At 35.0% G+C, this 20,495-nt stretch overlaps 1 protein-coding gene across 1 annotated transcript; it reads left to right on the plus strand.

Annotated features, from left to right (window-relative positions):
* The first annotated feature begins 1,122 nt into the window (after nucleotides 1-1,122).
* On the plus strand, nucleotides 1,123-6,382 carry LOC107856830 (transcription factor LAF1). Its single transcript, XM_047403058.1, has 3 exons — nucleotides 1,123-1,410; nucleotides 2,779-2,908; nucleotides 5,412-6,382. The coding sequence occupies exons 1-3, from the start codon at nucleotides 1,275-1,277 to the stop codon at nucleotides 5,986-5,988; spliced, it is 843 nt and encodes a 280-aa protein (XP_047259014.1). The 5' UTR covers nucleotides 1,123-1,274; the 3' UTR covers nucleotides 5,989-6,382.
* The last annotated feature ends 14,113 nt before the right edge of the window (nucleotides 6,383-20,495 follow it).

Here is a 20,495-nt window from a genome sequence, read left to right on the forward strand (position 1 = left end):
TAAAAGCATCGAAGAATTTCTTACAAATGTGTCAAAATGCTACAATACTATCTAAAATCAATGGAAAACTCTACCAGCTAGTTTCTCCTTTACTCAAATGTCTGAAAATAATACAAGTATCGAATCATTCTACATGAAGAATTTAAATTTCCAAGTGCGGCTCCAGCCCTATGAAACTTCACGACTGCTATATAATTAAAAAAATTAGAATAATAAATTTTTTATATATAAACTTTCAGACTCCACTTTGTGAAAATATATCTAGCATGTTCTTCTTGAACGTGAACTCCCAACAACGTGCTTCGGAGATAACTTTTTGACTTCAGTGGGGGAAATAAAAGAGCAAAGAAATAAGATGCAGGAGCTTCTCCAAAAAGAATAGCTCAAAAAACAAAAGAATGTAGACCTAATTTATGATATTTACTTCATTATTTAATTTATTTATTTAATAAAAATAGAACCTTAGCTTATCTTCTATGGACTATGGTTAACCTACTTAAATTGGGTGTAAACATACGGTGCGGGGTAGGTAAATGTGATATTTATATATAAAAAAAAGTACTATTTGAAAAAGAGTTGAAAGAGTATTTAAAAATTGAATTTGTGTTGGGGTATACCATTAACTTGAAAAAGAGGAGAAATTTTGTGTGAAAAAAATTCACTTAAAAAGCTTATCAAAACCATTTTTTCAGATTTAAAATTCATTTTTAGGAGAGCTTTGGAGTAACTAATAAAATTATTGTCAAGTGACAAATAGGTCATGAATTCAAGCTGTATAAATAATCTCTCGTAGATATGCAAATTAAGGTTGCGTACAATAGATCATCATTGTGATCCTGTTCTTTCCAAACTTTACTCATAGCAAGATCTTTATTGCACCGACTCCCTTTTTATCAAATAACTCAATCTCAAAATCTTTTCAACAGATCTTGTGTATAATCGTTTTGAATTTTTTTTTGGGTTGAGACAGAAAAAAAATTATGTCCAAACGGATCATTTCACCTTTTTAGCCCTTTCGGTTGAGGAATTACTGGAGATCTGCAGGGACAAATAGTCCCTTTTTAACTTTATTTGTTTGGTTTCTTTTTTAAAAATCAATAATTAGTCTCAACCAATCCTCCCTTTAAATACCAGCTGGTCGACTAACCTCACCATCAAGTCTTCACTACAAGGCCATAGAAAAGTCATGTATTTTTTCCTTACAAATTTCTGAAACATATATACATATCTTTTCTCCAGATACATATTTATCTCATCTAGTATTTCGTTTGAAAATGGGATGCAAGCAAATGGACAAGCCAAAGCAAAAGCATAAGAGAGGATTATGGTCTCCATATGAAGACCATAAGCTTAAAGACTACATCCTCAAGCATGGCCATGGCTGCTGGGCATCCGTGCCTATTAATTCTGGTAAGCTAATTACTTTCATATTGATCATTTACTCGAAAAGGGAGCTTTGGAGTAACACGTTAAGTTACTGGTCGTCGAAAACAGTCTCTTGCGTGGGGTAAGGCTGCATACTACAAACCGTTGTGGTTCGATCTTTCCCTGAGCTCTGCACATTCCGGAGCTTTAGTGCACATGCTGTCCCTTTTTATTCTTTGTTTACTCGATATTTGGCCCCATCTTTGTATTCTTCTTGCTCCAAATGTTCGATACCTGAGCATGTAGGGTGTTGAATCCCACATCGATTGTGCAAAGGGAGTCGAACTCCTTATACGGAGTCGAACTCCTTATACGAACTTGTTCGTTCTCAGATTTTGAACGTTATGTAATTAGGACTAATTAAGCTTTATCTTTTTTTTTCCTTATCGGTGCAAATTTTTATGAAAATGGCACACTGTTAATCCTGTTGAATTTTGCTGATTATGGTACTCTTAGTAAACCATAAACTATTTTTCCACCTTAAAACTTTTCGAATACTTCTATGACGTACAAAGATATACAAGATTTTTTGTATATGACATCCTTGTTGCTAATAGAATCAGCATCATTGGTTGCCCTTTGTCGATTTTCAATGCTTCATTTCACAAGTGATTTCATTCAAGAAGTAAGACTACTAGCCTTAATATAATATGATATACTTTATCCATTTCATTTTTAGGTGATGGTGTTTGAGTAGACGGGTTTAAAAAAGAAATTAGAGGAAAACTTTTGGAAGTTATAGTTTTAAGCAAATGTCATGATATTTTAATTTTGTGGTCATAGAAGCATAAAATTATGAGTGAAAAATGAAAAGTATAAGTTTAAAAACTTAACCTAAACATAGAATATTTTTAAATAAACAGAAAAAAAGGAGTGTCATACAAAATATAAAATAGAAAGGAGGAAATATACAAGCCCCCTACTTGATGCGTTTTATGTTGAAATTTTTTTTTATAGTTTATTGAAATTATTGAAAACGAAAAAATAAAATTAAATACAGAAGAACATTTGCTTATGACAATGGTACATCTATCGGAACAAATAGGATTGCAACAGAAGTCAACAAATAATAGAATTTCTGTTATGACGGAAAGATTCAACTCAATATAAATATTATATTTATCAATTAAGACCAGGTTTAAATTATATGTTGACATGCATCTTTGGTATTCCTGGAGGGTGGATCTAGCCTTTAAAATATGGTTCATGAAAATTCAGCGACTTTTGTTCATATTAAAACTTTACAAAATATTTATAAGTAATTGATTATAAATTCAATTATTATTTTACATTAATTTGAGATTAAGAAGCTGAATTTGCCTCTAATTTCTGTTAATATTTTTTTTTTATTAGGATTGCAAAGGACTGGAAAAAGTTGCAGATTGAGGTGGATTAATTATTTAAGGCCAGGTCTAAAGAGAGGAACATTTAGCACTGAAGAAGAGGAGACAATTCTGACCCTTCATGGCATGTTAGGAAACAAGTAAGAATCTTGGTCATTTGGATGATTAATTCTTTTTTCTTTAAATCCAATGAATTTAAGTCATATCTTCTTATAGATTAAAGCAACGGTAAAGGATCATGAGTTCGAGTTATAAAATCAATTGTTAATATTTGCGTCAACTAGACTTCCTATTTCACTTCCTCTTGGCCTCTTGGTTGTGGGTGTTGGTTCTAAATCGAGAGGGCGTTATGCGGAAGCTTAAAGTTTGCAAATTAAGATGGTGATAATTCAGACAAATAAAAATATACTAAAAATATATTATTGAATATAGTTTGGCCAATTGACCTACATATTAAAAATTAATATTATTAAAAAATTAAAAATTATTGGGAGAAAATCCTCCAAAACAAAACTCTTTAAACGACTACATTGTGGATGCTATTGTGTTATGGTATGAGAAGGAATCTTCTATTTATAGATGTCCAAAACTTTTCATCGAAGAAAGAGGTTAGCCAAATATGAAAAAGAATTATATTTTTTTCTTTCAGGAAAAGTAAAAGTAATTATGGTAACTTTTATCTTCCTTCTAAGAAAAAATAAAACTTAAATATAGTAAGAAAATTAGGGCAAAAACCCTAACAAATCTCTCCTTTTTGGCTTGATTTTCTTTAATTGATTCCCCTTCTTCACATGTTTGATCTTTGTTCTTCATATAGTCTTCATCACTGCTGCTTGACATGTTTAAAAATAGAGCTTTTGGGGTTAAAAATATATGAGCCCTTTTCGGGTTAAAAATATTGGAGCCCTTTCTAGGGTTAAAAGTAAGCTTTATTTTCAAATATGTAACAACAGAATTATTGAAAATATGATTGATAATCGTCTCCACATGTAGTTTTTGGACGTATATCTTCATTATCATCAAATTTGTTGCAATTTTTATCTTAAACTATCCTCAATCGAACCATCTGATCTTTGAACCATTCGCTCTGGTACCATTTGTTGGGTTCGAAATTGAGAGAGCGTCATATGGAAGTTTAAAGTTTGCAAACCAAGATGGTGATAATTCAGATGACAAATAAAAATATACTAAAAACATATTATTGAATATAGTTTGGCCAATTGGCCTACATATTAAAAAATTTAAAACTATTGGGAGAAAATCTCTCCCTAAATAAATCTCTTTAAACAACTACATTGTGGATGCTATTGTGTTATGGTATGAGAAGGGGTATTCTATTTATAAATGTCCAAAACGTTTCCTCCAAGAAAAAGGTTAGCCAAATATGGAAAAGAATTATATTTTTTCTTCTAGGAAAAGTAAAAGTAATTATGATAATTTTTATTTTCTTTCTAAAAAAAATAAAATTTAAATATAATAAGAAAATCAGGACAAAAAACCCAACAGTGATATGTGGGTGACTCTTCCTCAAACCTTCTGTGAATGACAAAATATGTTTTATGCATTGGGCTAGCTGTACGTCCAATACTTACGATCTAAATTTTTCTTAAACTGTCAATATAAATTCATGTATACGTGTTCATAGTAGCTTGTTTCTTTCATTTGTAGATTATCATATTAAACTTGCTATGAAAATTAATATGTTATTATATGTTGACTTAATCAGGTTAAACAATTTATACATCATCAGCATATAATTAGTTTAAGCTCATGTCCAATAACTCTTCTCAAATTTTGAAGGCATAGTCAACTTAAATTTTTAAGGCATCACACCTCTTCTGGTGCGATCCTTTCACAGATTTGCTAATGCAAAGTATTTTGCGTATCAAGCTCCTTTTTTTTTTCTCTCAAAATAAAAATTTAAAAGGCAGCTGACGGCCCTGTCACTTTTAATAAGGAACATACAATTATTTGATAAATGATTCTTGCAAGTTGACTTTAGATATATCTATATGCCTCATTATTTGATACTAGTCCGCCTATACTTGGCTGCAATAGACAAAAGCAAAATAAGTAAACTTTTTCCAACTGGTGAGACTTGTAAAATGTTCGTGGCTAGTTGATTAATATATCTGGACAATGATGCCCTATGCCTTCCATTTTTTGGAATTCCTAAGACATCAGACTTTGTCAAGATTAATCCTTCTTTTAATAATTTTGATATGTCAAAATGAGTTGAATCAATAAATAAGTCGTCATATCTAGTCAATAGTAATTGAGACAGATTGGGTCAAAATAGGCTAAACAACGGATCATAGTTCAATCCATTCAATTCTTACAAAGTTTTAGTTAATTTATTTATTTTCATATAATTTGTTTAATTATCAAACTAAACTAATAAAAACAATTCTTCTTCTTCTTCTTTATCATAGCTATATATAATATATCAAATAAAAAATTATTTAAATTTTTCGCAAGTTTTCTCATTGGTCAATTTGGATTACATACTTAGCCCAAATCACGCTCAAACTTTGATCGCTTGTACAAGTTATATTTTCATTTTCTAATTTTGCTAATATATGCACAGGTGGTCTCAAGTACAAGTTATATTTTCATTTTCTGATTTTGCTAATATATGCACAGGTGGTCTCAAATAGCACAACATTTACCTGGAAGAACTGATAATGAGATAAAGAACCATTGGCACTCTCATCTAAAGAAGAGTGTGTCCAAAATGGCTAAAACATATAGTGAAAATGCAGAAGCTTCATCTTCTTCCATGAAATTGGTTTCCAAAAAATCAGCTAATCTGGGCTCCTTTGAACTCGTAGAAGGTGCACTATTAGCCGATATACATCAATCCACTTTACATGTTCAACTTCCACAAGAAAATTGCGAATGTAATTTACCCAAAGTGTTATTTTCGGAGTGGCTCTCATTAGATCAGTTTAATGTTCAGGATTTTAAGAACACTATCAAGCAACATCATTCTAAAAACAACTATGGATGCAACGATTCAGTGTTCCAATTAGATGCTTTTGCTCAATATGGTCCACTACTAGCTATGAATGAAGCTATTACCTATGGGAATGACATAAATGGCGGTTTTAACAATATGTTTCAACCACCTCTCAAGTTTGACAATCAAATCTTTGTCAATGGTTTTGAGGAATTTATATCCGGGGAATTTAACATGAACGGCGGTGTGATGTACATATGAATTTTTTTTTTCTGATTACTTTACCAAATAATGTTGGTAGATTTTTGGGAACCAATAATACAGGAGAACTAAAATTAGTAATGTTAGTAATGTTATCATGTCCTGTTTTGCTCATAGAGCTGAGAGGAAGCTAGCGGCCAGCAAAGACCTAGCTAGTTCAAAAAGGGTAGTCGGATGTAATAAGCTCGAGCTATGCATGAGTCTAAAAAAGGATCGGACTACAAGAGGTTCTAGTGGTCATCATAGTCCCGATAAATGTTAAAATAGATCCCTTTTTCACAAATTTCGAATAAGCCCCATCTGTAATAAATAGAGAGATAAAAGTCTTTGATGAGGTTCTTACATACACATTTGATAACGAATAAAATACAATGTGCTGATCCATTTACATACTCCTCGGTTTCAATTTATTTGTCTTACTTTTTTAGTCTGTTTGAAAAAGACTTTCTCTTTCCTTTTTTGACAACTCTTTATTTTTTACTTTCCACTACATGTTTAAGATCACAGAGAAATAGTATAAGACACTTGATATGAGAGAATAAGAATTTCGTATTGATTTGTTGTAGGGTACAAGTACTTATATACACAATTACAATGTCATACAATTTCTAAAATCAAGTGATTTATTTGTGAGAATCAATTACTATTATTAATCTGATTTGACTGTTGAATTTATGAAATTCTGACTGAGTGTAGATTTGCTGCTTGATTTGTTTTGATCTTCTGAGTACTCAGTATCACTAAAACATCCCCACAAGATGGAAGATTGATCAGATACATCGATCTTGGATCGAAGAAGCTCAAGCCTATGTCTGGATAGTGATGAGTAGTGATTTTACCACTCATTTGCACTCAACATTCATGCACATTACCATGTTTTGAATGAATAAATGAGACATAATAGTAATTGAATGCTCTAATATCCGTATTATGCAGACAAATTTTTGATGAGACGAAAAGATGCGGATTGGAGCTAAAACAGCTCAAAAGGAAACAAAGAAGTGCAGCTGAAACCTGGAGTAGACACAACCTCAGTTACCGCGGTCGCAATCTGAGGTCCGTGATAGCGGTCAGTCAATAAGGTCAACCTACCGTGGCCGCATGAGATAATCGTGGTCGCGGTAGCCACAGTCGCGGCCAAGTCTATGCAATCACGGCCTAGCAAAAAATGCAGCCCAAGGGCAGAAATATAAATGCACGTGGCTGATCATAAATTTGACAAAAAGGAAGACTCAAACCCTAATCATTCATTCATATCCTATTTCATCTTCCCTAATTTTGAGACATTGTTCTAGGGTTGTAGCTTTCATTTTTGGAGAAGAAAATATTGTATAAATTTTGGGTCAAGAATATTATAGAGTCACTTCCAAGTGAAGAATTAGTGAACTCCCATTACAGATTTGTTGGATCTCATAGTTTGAAGCAACATTCACTTAGATTTTCTCAAATCAAATCAATGGAGATTTTGAGTAAAATCTTTACTTATTTATCTTATGTGTAGATAGTTTTTCCTCTTGGGATTATGCTAGAATAGGGTGCAATTGCACGTGGCTTGTGATTTATTTGTGCATATGTTTGATTTGTTGATAAGGGGTTCTACTATTACTTGAGTAAATTGGTTGGGATTTGTGGGTGAAACTCCCAAATACCCAAATGGGTTTGATGGATGAAAATCTCAAACTCTTAAAAGCTCAAACTATCCTTGAAAGAGGGGTTTGGGTAAACGTTAGCAACCCTCATCATCCTTCAAGGAGGGATGTGGTAACCAAGACAATAGTAGAAAATTATTGAATTTAGTTTGCTAATTTTCACCATCTTAGATATAAGGGTTATTATAAGGTTGCCTATCCCTAGGGTATTATCCTAGAAATAGGGATACCTAATTGAGGTAGTGGGTGACTTTAGTTGACACACTCGTTAGGTACTCAAAAAGGTCAATGAGTAAAATCTTTGGGACTATGTTGAAAAACTAGTCTCAAGGACTTTTGATCTAGCCTACCACATCATCAACAATCAGAACATGCACCGAATTATCATTTCTCTATGCATATCTTGCCCCTAGGAAAGCATAATCCCAAGATCCATGCCTAATTGTTTAGACTCTAAGTATGCATAGCCCCAAATTTGTACTAAAAAAAGAAACAAAAAGAAATATTAAGTGTGATACCTTTCAAATCCCCAATTTTATCTTTTTGTACTATTGGTTTGAATTTAACTAGTATCTATAGTTTCAAACTAATTTAGTCACCACTCACATTGTTCCTCGTAGAGTCTACCCTGACTCAAAAGTTAGGTAAATATATTGACAACGACTACCTTGCACTTAAATTGACGTGTAAGTTGAGCATTATAAAAAATGACGCCATTGTCGGAGAACAATTTGACGTATTGAGTTAGTTTGGAATTCTAGCTTACTTGCTTGAATTCAAACTTGTATATATTTGTTCGTGATCTTCTTTTGTTTTTTGTGTTAGGTAGATTTTTATTTTATTTCATTTTTCTCAATGGCATATTCCGACAAATATGATTTTGGTAGTTGGAAGTCCTATCTTGACGATCCATGTCCATATTGTGACGGACTCCACTTTCGAAAAGATTATATATATGCTCCCCGAAGAGAGATAAAAACACCACATCGATCTTATTAGGAGTATAATTGTTCTTTGTGTGGTAGTTGAGATAGACATTAGAGTGATTGTCCAAATGCCCCTCCCCTTATTACGCTAATCGAGTTGATAGTTCTTTTTATGAGTTTGATAGGTCTTATGATGAGACAAAAGAAGAGCAACATACCAGATCCAATAGTTTTAAGGCAATGCTTCAAACTATTTTGGATCGGGTAACTACAACTGGAGAGAATGTGCAAGACATACATCAATCCAATGAGGTATTCAGATGGGAAATTATCAAGATAGAGAAAATAGGCAAGAAACTAAACCTTGCAAATACAACTACCTTGCCCACTTTCTAAGAGGACGTCAATCAAGAAGAGAAACCAAGCTATAATGATGATCTCGGTAACGAAGAATCCTCGGTGATTTCCCAATCAACCGAATCGAATGATATTGAAATGCCAAAATAAAGAAAATGGTACTAGAGTCAAAAGAAGAACCAAAGTACATCTCTTATGACGACTCTAGTTTATTTTGGGGTGAAGGTGCCTCGGTTAAGGCAACCCCGGAATTAGGGGTTAGTCCTCATTCAAACCATTTCTCAACATTACTCTTAGAGGATGTGATGAGAATCCATCCACCTAGGCAAACGATGGATTGTGGGGAGAAGGAGGACCATCCCTACATTTTAGGATTTGACACTCCAAAAGAGCACATGGAAGCCCCATTATTAATGGCCAAGGAACCCAACTTTCAATGTACAACTAGTGGCCTATTGATGTGCATACCTTTGATCAAAGAGCCAAACCAGAAATTCAATGTGAAATTGGGTAAAAGGTTTAATCCTCAAAATAGTGAGATAGAAGCTCCCTCATTACTTTCTTACCTTTTTTAAGTTTCATCTCGGAAGATCTGAATCTTTTGTCTCCCTGCTTCTCATTGCATAGTAAATGAAAGTTGGGGTGGAGATTCAAATTTTCTAAGTGGAAGCATAAAAAGAAACGGAGGAGGCATCGTGCCAAGACATTAAACTAAGCGCTCGATGGGACACATCCCATCAATCCACGAAAAGTAGCCCGTATCCTTTTATTTTATGCATACTAGAGTGGATTTTATTTTTGCATTTGTTCATGTATAATCTATGAAAAGGTTCTAGTAGAAATTTTGATTGAGATTGAAAAAGGGAACGGTGAAAGTAGCATGTTTGGATTGAACAGAGGAGGGCAGAGTATCTAAATGTTTGTCTCAGTTACCACGATCACGACTATGCCTCCGTGATAGCGAAGACCGCGTGCCCACGATCGTGAAGACCACATGCCCACGATTGCATAACTAGGATCATGATCGTGGTCGAATCAGCTTAAATGACCATCCAACTTCTATTTCTTCACACACGTCTTTCTTCAAATTCTCTCAATTTTTACCATTGTGTAGAGCATCTAAGTGTTAATTTTAATCTCTTTGAATTATCTCATTTGGTATGTTATCTCAACTCCCTTGTTTTAAACGTTATTATATGCTTAGAACTTGTAGTTTAGGGAAAGGCCTAAAATAGTATTTTTAATACAAAATACATACTTGTTTATGAGTATTGTGGCTGTTAGCTATTGTGGTTAGTGTACACACCAATGGGAAAGTCTTGAGTATCCAGAATTAGGCCTAAAATTGTAGAACTTAATGTGTACACCATGTGTTCAATTCAATTCCCCAGTGAGTTCAATGTGAATTCTTTCGAGTTTGGTGCTATAATCTCTCGCATTCTAGGCTTATATTCTCTGATTATGATATTGATGTGCCTAGTTGGAATATAATTTTAGTGTTAAAATTTTGTGTTTTGAGTGATGTGCAGAACTGTCGACTATGGTCTTAGGTACCGCAATTGCAGTCCCAATGATTGCAATTACGACACCATGATCGCAGTCATTGCTCCGTGATTGCCATACTTGAGGGCGGTTGCCTGTAAAAACCAAATTTTTGCACACCTATTAATCACTCTAAAACTTTCTATAACACCACAGTATGAGTTTATCCAAATAATCTAGCATGCTTTTGGTATGATAATGCTAATGATGGTCTAGATTGTGTTGCTTACAGGTACTAGGTTACAAAGATGGGATACTTTGACAATAATAGATTATGTCTGTTGAATACCAAAACTTTACTATGCTGATTTGTCTAGGATAAAATTACTCTAGGAAACAGGTATATGCCTAGATAAAGTGAAGGAGAAACTCCCGGGATTCTATGCCAGACTCACTGCTACCTGGTAGATGTGTTTTGCCCCAGAACCTTGCTATGCCAATGAGCATTGGGTATGTGAGTTCTACGCTAACCTTAGCATAGTCTTTCTCACAAACCCTGTGATGATTACTCGGGGAAAGGAAGTATATTTCTGAGATGAGAGTGTCAATGAGGTGTTGGGATTCATGATGCGGATGTGACTCAATTTTAGGCAAAAACATATGAGCCTAGGACTTGGATGGTGAACATATTATGTCCTGACAAGGAAGTTCCCTGGGCTACCAGCAAAAGAGGTAATTCTATGAACGATTTTTTAGTAGAGGCCAGACTTTGGTTGGCTATCATTTGCAGTAGAGTATCACCTTGCACACACAAGGTGACTGTCATATATTTACGTGCTTGGATGGTGGCTTGCATCTTATCTAGCATTGATTTGAATGTAGGGGAGATTGTGCTTTCAGAGTGGAGGTACTTCAATAGCAAAAAGGGTGCCTCTCGTTTCTTTTCTTCCCTTATAACTGAGTTATGTAGGAGGGAAAAAGTGGAGGAATATACCGCAGATACCTGGGTGCATTCAGATCCCCATATATTCCCACTAAATATCTGAGGTGAGGGTGCTCCCAGTCAGAGTAAAAAGAAAACAGTTGACTTAGGCAAGTTGGTTGCTGAAGATTCAGAGTCATGCAGACCATCTACTGGGGGGGACCTTGGAGGACATTCGTGTGGACATAAGGTCCACCAGGGAGATTATTTTAGGTTTACCTCAGGGGCCAGGAGATCCATCCACCAGGCATCACTCATATGTGTCAATTGCAGATTATGAGAAGTACAAAAAGGAGCAAGAGACATAGGGAGCCACTAAGTCCAGGCTCGAGAGAGCATTCTCAGCATTGGTAGAGTCTTACAGGGATCTCAAGAAGTCGCATGAAAAGATGATGAATAGGGATAAAAAGAGGGACAAGTTCTTGTAATACCCCGTACTTCTACCTAGTTTAAATTCATCCCAAAAATGTTAAAGGCTTGCTTTAAGAGATTAATCCACTTTTATATATGTGGAATTTTCAAGATTTTCACTTTACGTTGTGTGGGAAATTCAATAAGCTTTCCATCGATACCAAATTCGCCCAAATTCGACACTCGGACGAAGACTTAGAGCCTTTTTAGTGAGACTGTGTATCATCTGAGCCATCAACGTGTCACAGAGCATGCCAAAATGAAAATCTTCAAAATCCAATGAGCCTCCACAATTATGGCGCGTCAAGCCAAGGCTCAAATTCAGAATTATCCTTTTTTCAGTGAATCTCCACGATGTCTCCGCATCGCACCAAACTTCTAGGTTGCAAACATAGTGGCAACGCGATAGCTCCGCGTCGTGTCACCATGCATATTCCTAATTTTCCAGTTCCACTGGCTTGGGGCGATAGTGGCGCGTCGCGCCAAGGATGAAAATCGGGAATTTTCCAATTTTTGCGATATTAAATCCCAGGGGCCGTTTGGTCTTTTGCCATGACTTCAATTCTGCCCAATCACGGGATTTAACCCTAAGTGTGCATTATTTGCTAAATTTTGCATTAGTCTTTCAAATTTAAATCAGCTCTACTCAAGAATAAGAATCCTATCTCTCAAATTCAAGGGACAAATCACAAGAACTCTCCATCAATCCTTCCAAATTCATTAACCAGGTATGCATAGTGTTTATTCATAGATTACTTTCGTCCATGAAGCCTAAGAATTAAGTTTTAAACCATGTATTATGAATATTATGTTTATATGATTGTTGTTTTATGGTTCCCAAGTTGGAATCTCAATATGTTTTTATGGAATTACGATAGTATATGAGTTTAAATCCATGAATTGAGTGGTTTATGAGGTGTTAATTGATGATTATACCTATGCCCTAAGTGGTGCATGTAAGGTGTTTGATAAGATGCCTAGAAGACTAGAAATTATGTAATATAGCTCAATTGTGACTTAAGTGATGGATTTAGGTTTTACCCTTATGTTCAAATTACTCCCATGCTATTGATGTTCAATGTATATGTTTGTTGAAATGCTCACGATGCTAGAATATGGAATTATGACATTGATTATATGTATTTCTTCCATGTACAAGATTATGATAACCATGTACTTCATGAAATCCCCAACTTATTATATTATGAATTATTAATATTGGTCATGTGTTCAAGAAGTGTCAAGTCTTGTTAGTTTTATGCTATCGAGTCCCGAGGGTACTTGTACCCGATAATTTAGCTGTGTGCCTAGAGCCAGTGTCAGTTTTCACGATACTTTCAGTCAAGCCATGATCAATAGAATTTAGTCAGTCATGTGACTCAGGAAAACTCAGTAAACTCAATATCAGTCCAGTCCCATTCTATAATCTTAGTAATCTCAAGAATCTCAGTGATCTCAGTCAGTCATCATATCTCAATAGTATTCAGTAGTATTCTATCCTTCAACGGAAATCCAGTGAACTCAGTTCAATCTAGTTAATTAGTAAAATTAGTAGCAGATCAGTCCAGCCTAGTATGAACTAGGAAATTAGTTCTGTGTCTATTCAATTGGGAGTAGGATTCAGCACTGAGTGAACCAAGGGATGAGGACACACACTGTCAGCCAGTAGAGGGTGTGATCCTTAGTAGCAATCCCTACGTTCCAAAACTATGTAGCCAGCATAGGTTGAGATGTACCTCTACAAGTCTAGGGACTATATATCTCATTTGAGTTTTCCTTACAGGAGGAGTTGACAGAAGAGCTCCCTATCAGAAAGTGTTTACTCACAACTTGTGTTTACCCATGGCACGGTACTAACACCCTTCCAGCTGGGGTTTCAGGTTGGACCCCACCAGTTTAGATTCGGGACATGTTAGTTAGATGAATTCTCCCATAGTTTAGTTATAGAATCAGGACTGTCCGATAAAGTCACTCAGTCTTAATAATAAAACTCAGATAGTTCTTCAGATATTAGGACTATTAGATACAACCACTCAGTATAGTACGAAACTCAGTTAGTTCTATCAGATTTCAAGACTGTTAGACACAGTCACCCAGTTAATAGTATATTAATTATACAAAATTCATGTTATCAATATTCAGATTTCAGGACTGTCAGATACAGTCAATCAGACCAGTTCTTCATAATCAGAACTATCAGAAACAGTCATTCCTTTATAAGTAATACGACATCAGTTCCTCAACACTCAATAGACTTAGTCATTCAGTATCCCAGTATTAGTACTCAGATATCAAAAAATCCACATTATAAAATTCATGAGTCAGTGTTATCACGTCTTAGTCACAGTCACGTATTCATGCATGTATTCTCATATTCATGTTATTCAGTTAGTTAGTATTATTCACGCATATGAACCATTGCATTTAGCCACCTCACTTGCATACCAGTACATTCAATGTACTGACGTATTTGCGCTGTGGTATTTTATACCATAGGTTTAGAAGTACGAGCTCCCAAGCATTCTTAGTAGATTAGACATTTAGTAGCCAGACTAACAGTGAGTTTTCATCATCCGAAGATAACATGATTATTTTATTACTTTATTATTTCAATAGTTCAGAGTTAGATGGGGACATGTCCCATCAACTCCATAGATTTTAGATAGTTTAGAGGCTTTCAGACTACAAGATGTTTCAAAAAGTTTATTTTAGTTTTGGGTATTGTTATACCTCATTACAGACATTGTTTTATATTCATTATTAGTTTAGTTTTGAACCTTATGGCCTTATATTTTATATTCTGCATAATTGTAGTATATTATTCAGTTCTCAATTATAGAAATCTGTCATGAGTTAGCTTATGGTCCTTCAGGGTCATGAGCACTGTGTAACATTCTGGGTACCAGATTTGGGGCGTTACAGTTCTTCACCAAAATATGGAAGAGAGTTAAGGGCCTGTGGAAGGTCCTGAAACCCCATGATAGATCGCCTTATTCCCAGGTTGAGAGTGATGATGAGGCCCCTGCTGATTGGTTCGCTGTTGAGGATGGTGGAGATGATGCAGAGTCTGTCGGAGAGAGCACTTTCTGAGGTTGATTCTGGGAGCACCCTTTTCTCTTGCCTTATTATCTATGAAGTGTGGAAACTGCTAACTTTTAAGTTCGGGGTGCCTCTGTATTATTCTGATATATTTCTAGTTATGTTTGGTATTATTTGGTGACATTTTAGATGATGTTTTTTTATGGGATGCTATATTTGGGTACTCTGAAGGTGCCCATGTTTTCATGGATTATCATATAGTTTTATTTTTAGTTTTTTTTTCTTTAGTTTTATTTTGATTATGATGATGCATGAAGAGCTTTGACCTATGGTAGATTGAGTGACGACATTCTTAAGGTTAAAGCATCGTGTTTGGGTTTTGAGCCATAGATGCAGGCAAATTCTGAGTTCCTAGGCATCTAAGTCATTAATGCAAGAGAAGTCTGAGTACTTATGGCATTGTAAATTTGGGATCCTATTTTGCACCATTGGCAAAGTCTGAGTAGCCATATCCATATTAAGTCGAAATGTGAGTCTAAGGCTTTGGTTGTAGCGTAATTTAGCAAATTTAGCATAGTGCAAATGTAAAATAAATAACCCCCTCCATCCAAAGATTTTTCAAAAATCAAAGGCATTGACGCGAGCAACCTTGTAACAAAACTCTCTTTTTTTGTGACTCCACAAATGTTTGACTTGTTCATAGTGATAGATACTCTAATTTTGCCTCTAAAGGGAGGGGGAATTGAGCCTCCTTGGTGAATTTTGCATGCCATGTGTGGTGAGCTATTTGCATTCATTTCTTCTATACTTGAGTTATCTAGAACTTGCCCTAATAATCTTTCAAGGATAATTTTTATTGTATTTAATTGGAGAAATGATGTTAGTCCATCTTTGTGACTTTGGAAAAAACATTATCCTAAAAAGCCTACCCATGCATGAATGTAATCCTTAGTTACCCAATTTGAGCCTTTGGACCATTCTTTAACAAACACATTATAAGGGGTGAACCATTCTTTTTGTCCCTCTTTTGAACCGTACTCTCATTGAACTTGAAATTACAACTTAAGGCTAAAAGTCTAAGTTAGGGTGGTAGTGATTGATGTAAGTAAGTGTGAGGCCACGAAGTTGTAAGTTAAATGCCTAAGTGCCTAAGCATTGAAATCAAATGGATATAAAAAGAAAGGGTCCAACAAAGAAAAGAATTGAATGTAAATTGCAATACAAAGAAATTGAAGAAAATGGGTGAACAAAGGAAGCAAAAAGTAGGCATATGAAAAGAGAAAAGATCAAAGAGGAGTGGATCATAGTAAAAAAGACGGATTAAATAGTGTGATGTAGATGTTCAAGGAAGGGTGTAGCCATGTTGTTCCCAAATAATATCCTACTTTAACCTGAACCTACACTACAAGATCAAAAAATCCTTTAAGATCTTCAACCATTTACTTTCTTTGTAGTGGCGACTGAAAGTAGGGGCAAGCCTATGGTATGACACTTGTTGACATAAAGAGTTCTTTTGTGAGGGAAAGAGTTTTTGCACTTAAATTTCTTGTTGCATATTTGTTAGCTTGGTGTGTGGAATTTTCTTTCTTGTGAGGAGGCAAATTAACGAGTTAAGGTAGGTGCTTTTGTCATCTTTCGAGCAATGAGGCAAATGAAGTAGAGCTTAGTTTTGTTCAAAAGTGAGTCACTTTTAGAGTATTAGTTGTTGTTGTTTAGTTTCTATTTAAAGTCTTGTGCATCCTTAGATAATATATTTTATGATGAGGGGTGTAGTAAGAATTGCTTAGCCCATGTGCAATGAGCTACTTGTGGTAGTGACTAAGCTTGAACTCATAGTAATTTTTGAGGCATGAAAATTGGGCATAAAAGTGTAATATCTCATGATAATGGGTAGAGTTGCTTGAGGATAAACGAAGCTTTAAGTTGGGGGTGTTGATGAGTGGTGATTTTACCATTCATTTTCACTCCACATTGATGCACATTACCATGTTTTACATGAATAAATGGGACATAATTGGGACTGAATGCACTAATATCCACATTTTGCAAGTACATTGTTGGTGAGATGGAAAGATATGGATTGAAGCTAAAATGTATCAAAAGGAAGCAGAGAAGTGCAACTAAAGACCTGGAACAGACACAACCTCAGTTATCACGGTCATCATCTGAGGGCTGTGATCGTGGTCAGTCAATAAGTTCAACCTACCATGTTCGCATGAGATATTGCGATCGCAACCAAGTCTATGTGATCGCGGCCTAGTGGAACAATGCATCCCAAGGGTAGAAATGTAAATGCACAGTGATGTGTGAGCATATGGTAATACTTTTGAGGCTTTTAACTCTAAATAATTGCAAGGTATTGAGCAACTTTAGTTATTTTTGACTAGTTTATGTTTGATTTTGCAGTTTAAGCTGATATGATAGAGAGCCAACATGAAATGAAGCAAAGAAGTTGAAATTTAATGAAATCTGAAGACAAGTGTGGCTGATGACATTTATGATAAGTCACCAGTCCTGTGATAAGCTATCAAGTTGGTCGTTATCAGTAGATAAAGAATTAGCCTAAAGTGGAAGTTGTGATGACATTTTGTGATAAGCCGTCAAGGGTTTGATAAGTTATCTAGTTTGTCGTCAGCCTTAAACAGAGAATAAGTTCCAGCTGGTAGAATCGATGACATTTTGTGATAGGCCGTCATAATGGTGATAAGTCATCAAGAATGCCATCAGACTTAGGCAGGACATGAGAATTGGAGCAAAAGTGTGACGACATTTCTGATAAGTCGTCATAGTCCTGATAAGCCATCAGAAGTTTCCATCAACCTAAGACAGGTCTAGTGCAGATTTGAAGAAGACCTAACGATATTCTTGATAAGTCGTCAGGATCCTGATAAGGCATCACCAATAGTCGTCGTCTATTTTGAGAAAACGATGTAACCTTGATTTTGTTTCCTTATTTAGGATAAACTATTTAGAGCTTTGTTTTAGGGTTTTCTAGAGATTAATTATTGTTGTTATTATCACTATTATTCTGCACAAGGTCGACACCTTGAGTTTTGGACAACATATTTTGATATTTTCTCTCTTTACTTCTTGACTTTCACAAAACAACTATTTTTGAGAGATTATTATTAGTATTTTAGGATTTTTCCTTTGTGATCTAATCTGCGATTCACTAGTTATTATTCATCTCTTTAAGTTTATCTTTCAAATCATGAATTCAATTATGTGTTTCGTTTGTTACATCATAAGTGGCTCAACTCCATTAACTTGAGTTATGGGATCTAGGGTTAGGTCTTGATGAGGTGCTAAGTATTCAAGATTCAAAAGGTGGTAGGATTTCTTGATAATTTTGAAGTTTTAATTAACGTCTGTTGGTTATAAATAGTAGACACACCTGCTTTGATTTGTTTGAGAAAGAAATCAAATATAGTAGAAAGTGAATTATCAATAGGGACTCGAAAATACTTCGTTTAATAATTAGCGCTGTAACAAGGTTGGTTAACCTGAGGTAAAATTTGAGCAGTAAATAGAAATTTCCTAAGTCCGAGAGGATTAGGGAATTAAACGCTTAAGTAGGTCGAGAGACATTTAAGCATATCATGGATAAAGATAGCTTGTTATCCTACCCACCGTGAGAATCTTGAACCACTTTTAGCATCTTTCATGTACCGGAAGCCCTAGTGAACATAATTCTGGTTATTTCATAAACTCTTGATTTACAAACACTGAAAGTAAAGTGACAAACAACTACTTGTTAAACCTAAACTCCCCATTATAGGAAACATTAAACTATCAGTGGATTAAATCGCAAACAACTTGAGTTCACACCATATTACCTGTGGGATTCGACCCCAACCTAGTTGGGTTTTATATTGACAATGATTGCTTATACCCATTCAAGACGTGGCTGATCCCAAATTTGACCAAAAAAAAGACTCAACCCCAAGTCTTTATTCATTTATGTCATATTCCATTTCTCTAATTTTGAGACATTGTTCTAGGGTTGTAGTCTCCATTCTAGAGAAAAAAATATTATATAAATTCTAGGTGAAGAATACTTTGGAGTCACTTCCAAGTGAAGAATTAGTGAACTCCCATTTAAGATTTGTTGGACTCCAAGTTTGACGTAACATACACTTAGATTTTCTCAAATCAAATCAATGGAGATTTTGGGTAAAATCTTTACTTACTTATTTTATTAGTAACTAGTTTTTTCTCTTAGGATTATGCTAGAATAGGGTGCAATTGCATGCGGGTTGTGATTTATTTATGTGTATGTTAATGTGTTAATAAGAGGTTCTACTATTGCTTGAGTAAATTGGTTGGAATTTATGGGTGAAACCCCCAAATACCCTAATGGGTTTGATAGATGAAAATCCCAAACTCTTAAAAGCTCAAACCATCCTTTAAAGAGGGGTTTGGGTGAACGTTAGGAACCCTCATCATCCTTGAAAGAGGGATGTGGGAACTAAGATAATAATAGATAATTTTTGGATTTATTTTGCTAATTTTCACCATCTTAGACATAAGGGTGATTATAAGGTTAACCATCCCTAGGGTATCATCCTAGAAATATGGATACCTAATTGAGGTATTGGGTGACTTTAGTTGACACACTCGTTAGGTACTCAAAAGGATCAATGAGTAAAATCTTTGGGACTATGTTGACAAACTAGTCTCTAGGACTTTTGATCTAGCCTACCACATCATCAACAATTAGAACATGCACCGAATTATCATTTCTCCATGCATATATTGCCCATAGGAAAGCATAATCCCAAGATCCGTGCCTAATTGTTTAGACTCTAAGTATGCGTAGCCCCGAATTTGTACTAAAAAAAGAAACAAAAAGAAATATTAAGTGTGATACCTTTCAAATCCCCCATTTTTATCTTTTTGTACTATTGGTTTGAATTTAGCTAGTATCTATACTTTTAAACTAATTTAGACGCCACTCATATTGTTCCTCGTAGAGTCGACCCCGACTCCAAAGTTGGGTAAATATTTTGATGACGATAGCCTTGCACTTAAATTGACATGTAAGTTGAGCGTTATAAAAAATGATGCCGTTGTCGGGGAACAATTTGACGTATTGATTCAGTTTGAAATTCTAGCTTACTTGCTTGAATTCAAACTTGTATATATTTGTTTGTGATCTTCTTTTGTTTCATATGTTGGGTAGATTTTTATTTTATTTCATTTTTCTCAATGGCATATTCCGACAAATATGATTTTGGTAGTTGGAAGTCCTATCTTGACGATCCATGTCCACATTATGATGGACTCCACTTTGGAAGAGATTGTACATATGCTCCCTAGAGAGAGATAGAAACACCATATCTATCCTATTAAGAGTATGATTGTTCTTTGTGTGGTGGTTGAAATGGATATTGGAGTGATTGTCCAAATTCCCCTCCCCTTATTACGCTAACTGAGTTGCTAGTTCTTCTTATGAATTTGATAGGTCTTATGATGAGACAAAAGATGAGCAGCATACCAGGTTCAATAGTTTTGAGGCAATTCTTCAAACTATTTTGGATCGGGTAACTACAACTGGGGAGAACGTGCAAGACATACATCAATCCAACGAGGTATTTAGATAGGAAATTGTCAAGATAGAGAAAATAGGCAAGGAACTAAACCTTCCAAATACAACTGCCT

The sequence above is a fragment of the Capsicum annuum genome, chromosome 1 (assembly GCF_002878395.1).
Source record: "Capsicum annuum cultivar UCD-10X-F1 chromosome 1, UCD10Xv1.1, whole genome shotgun sequence".
Lineage (NCBI taxonomy): Eukaryota > Viridiplantae > Streptophyta > Magnoliopsida > Solanales > Solanaceae > Capsicum > Capsicum annuum.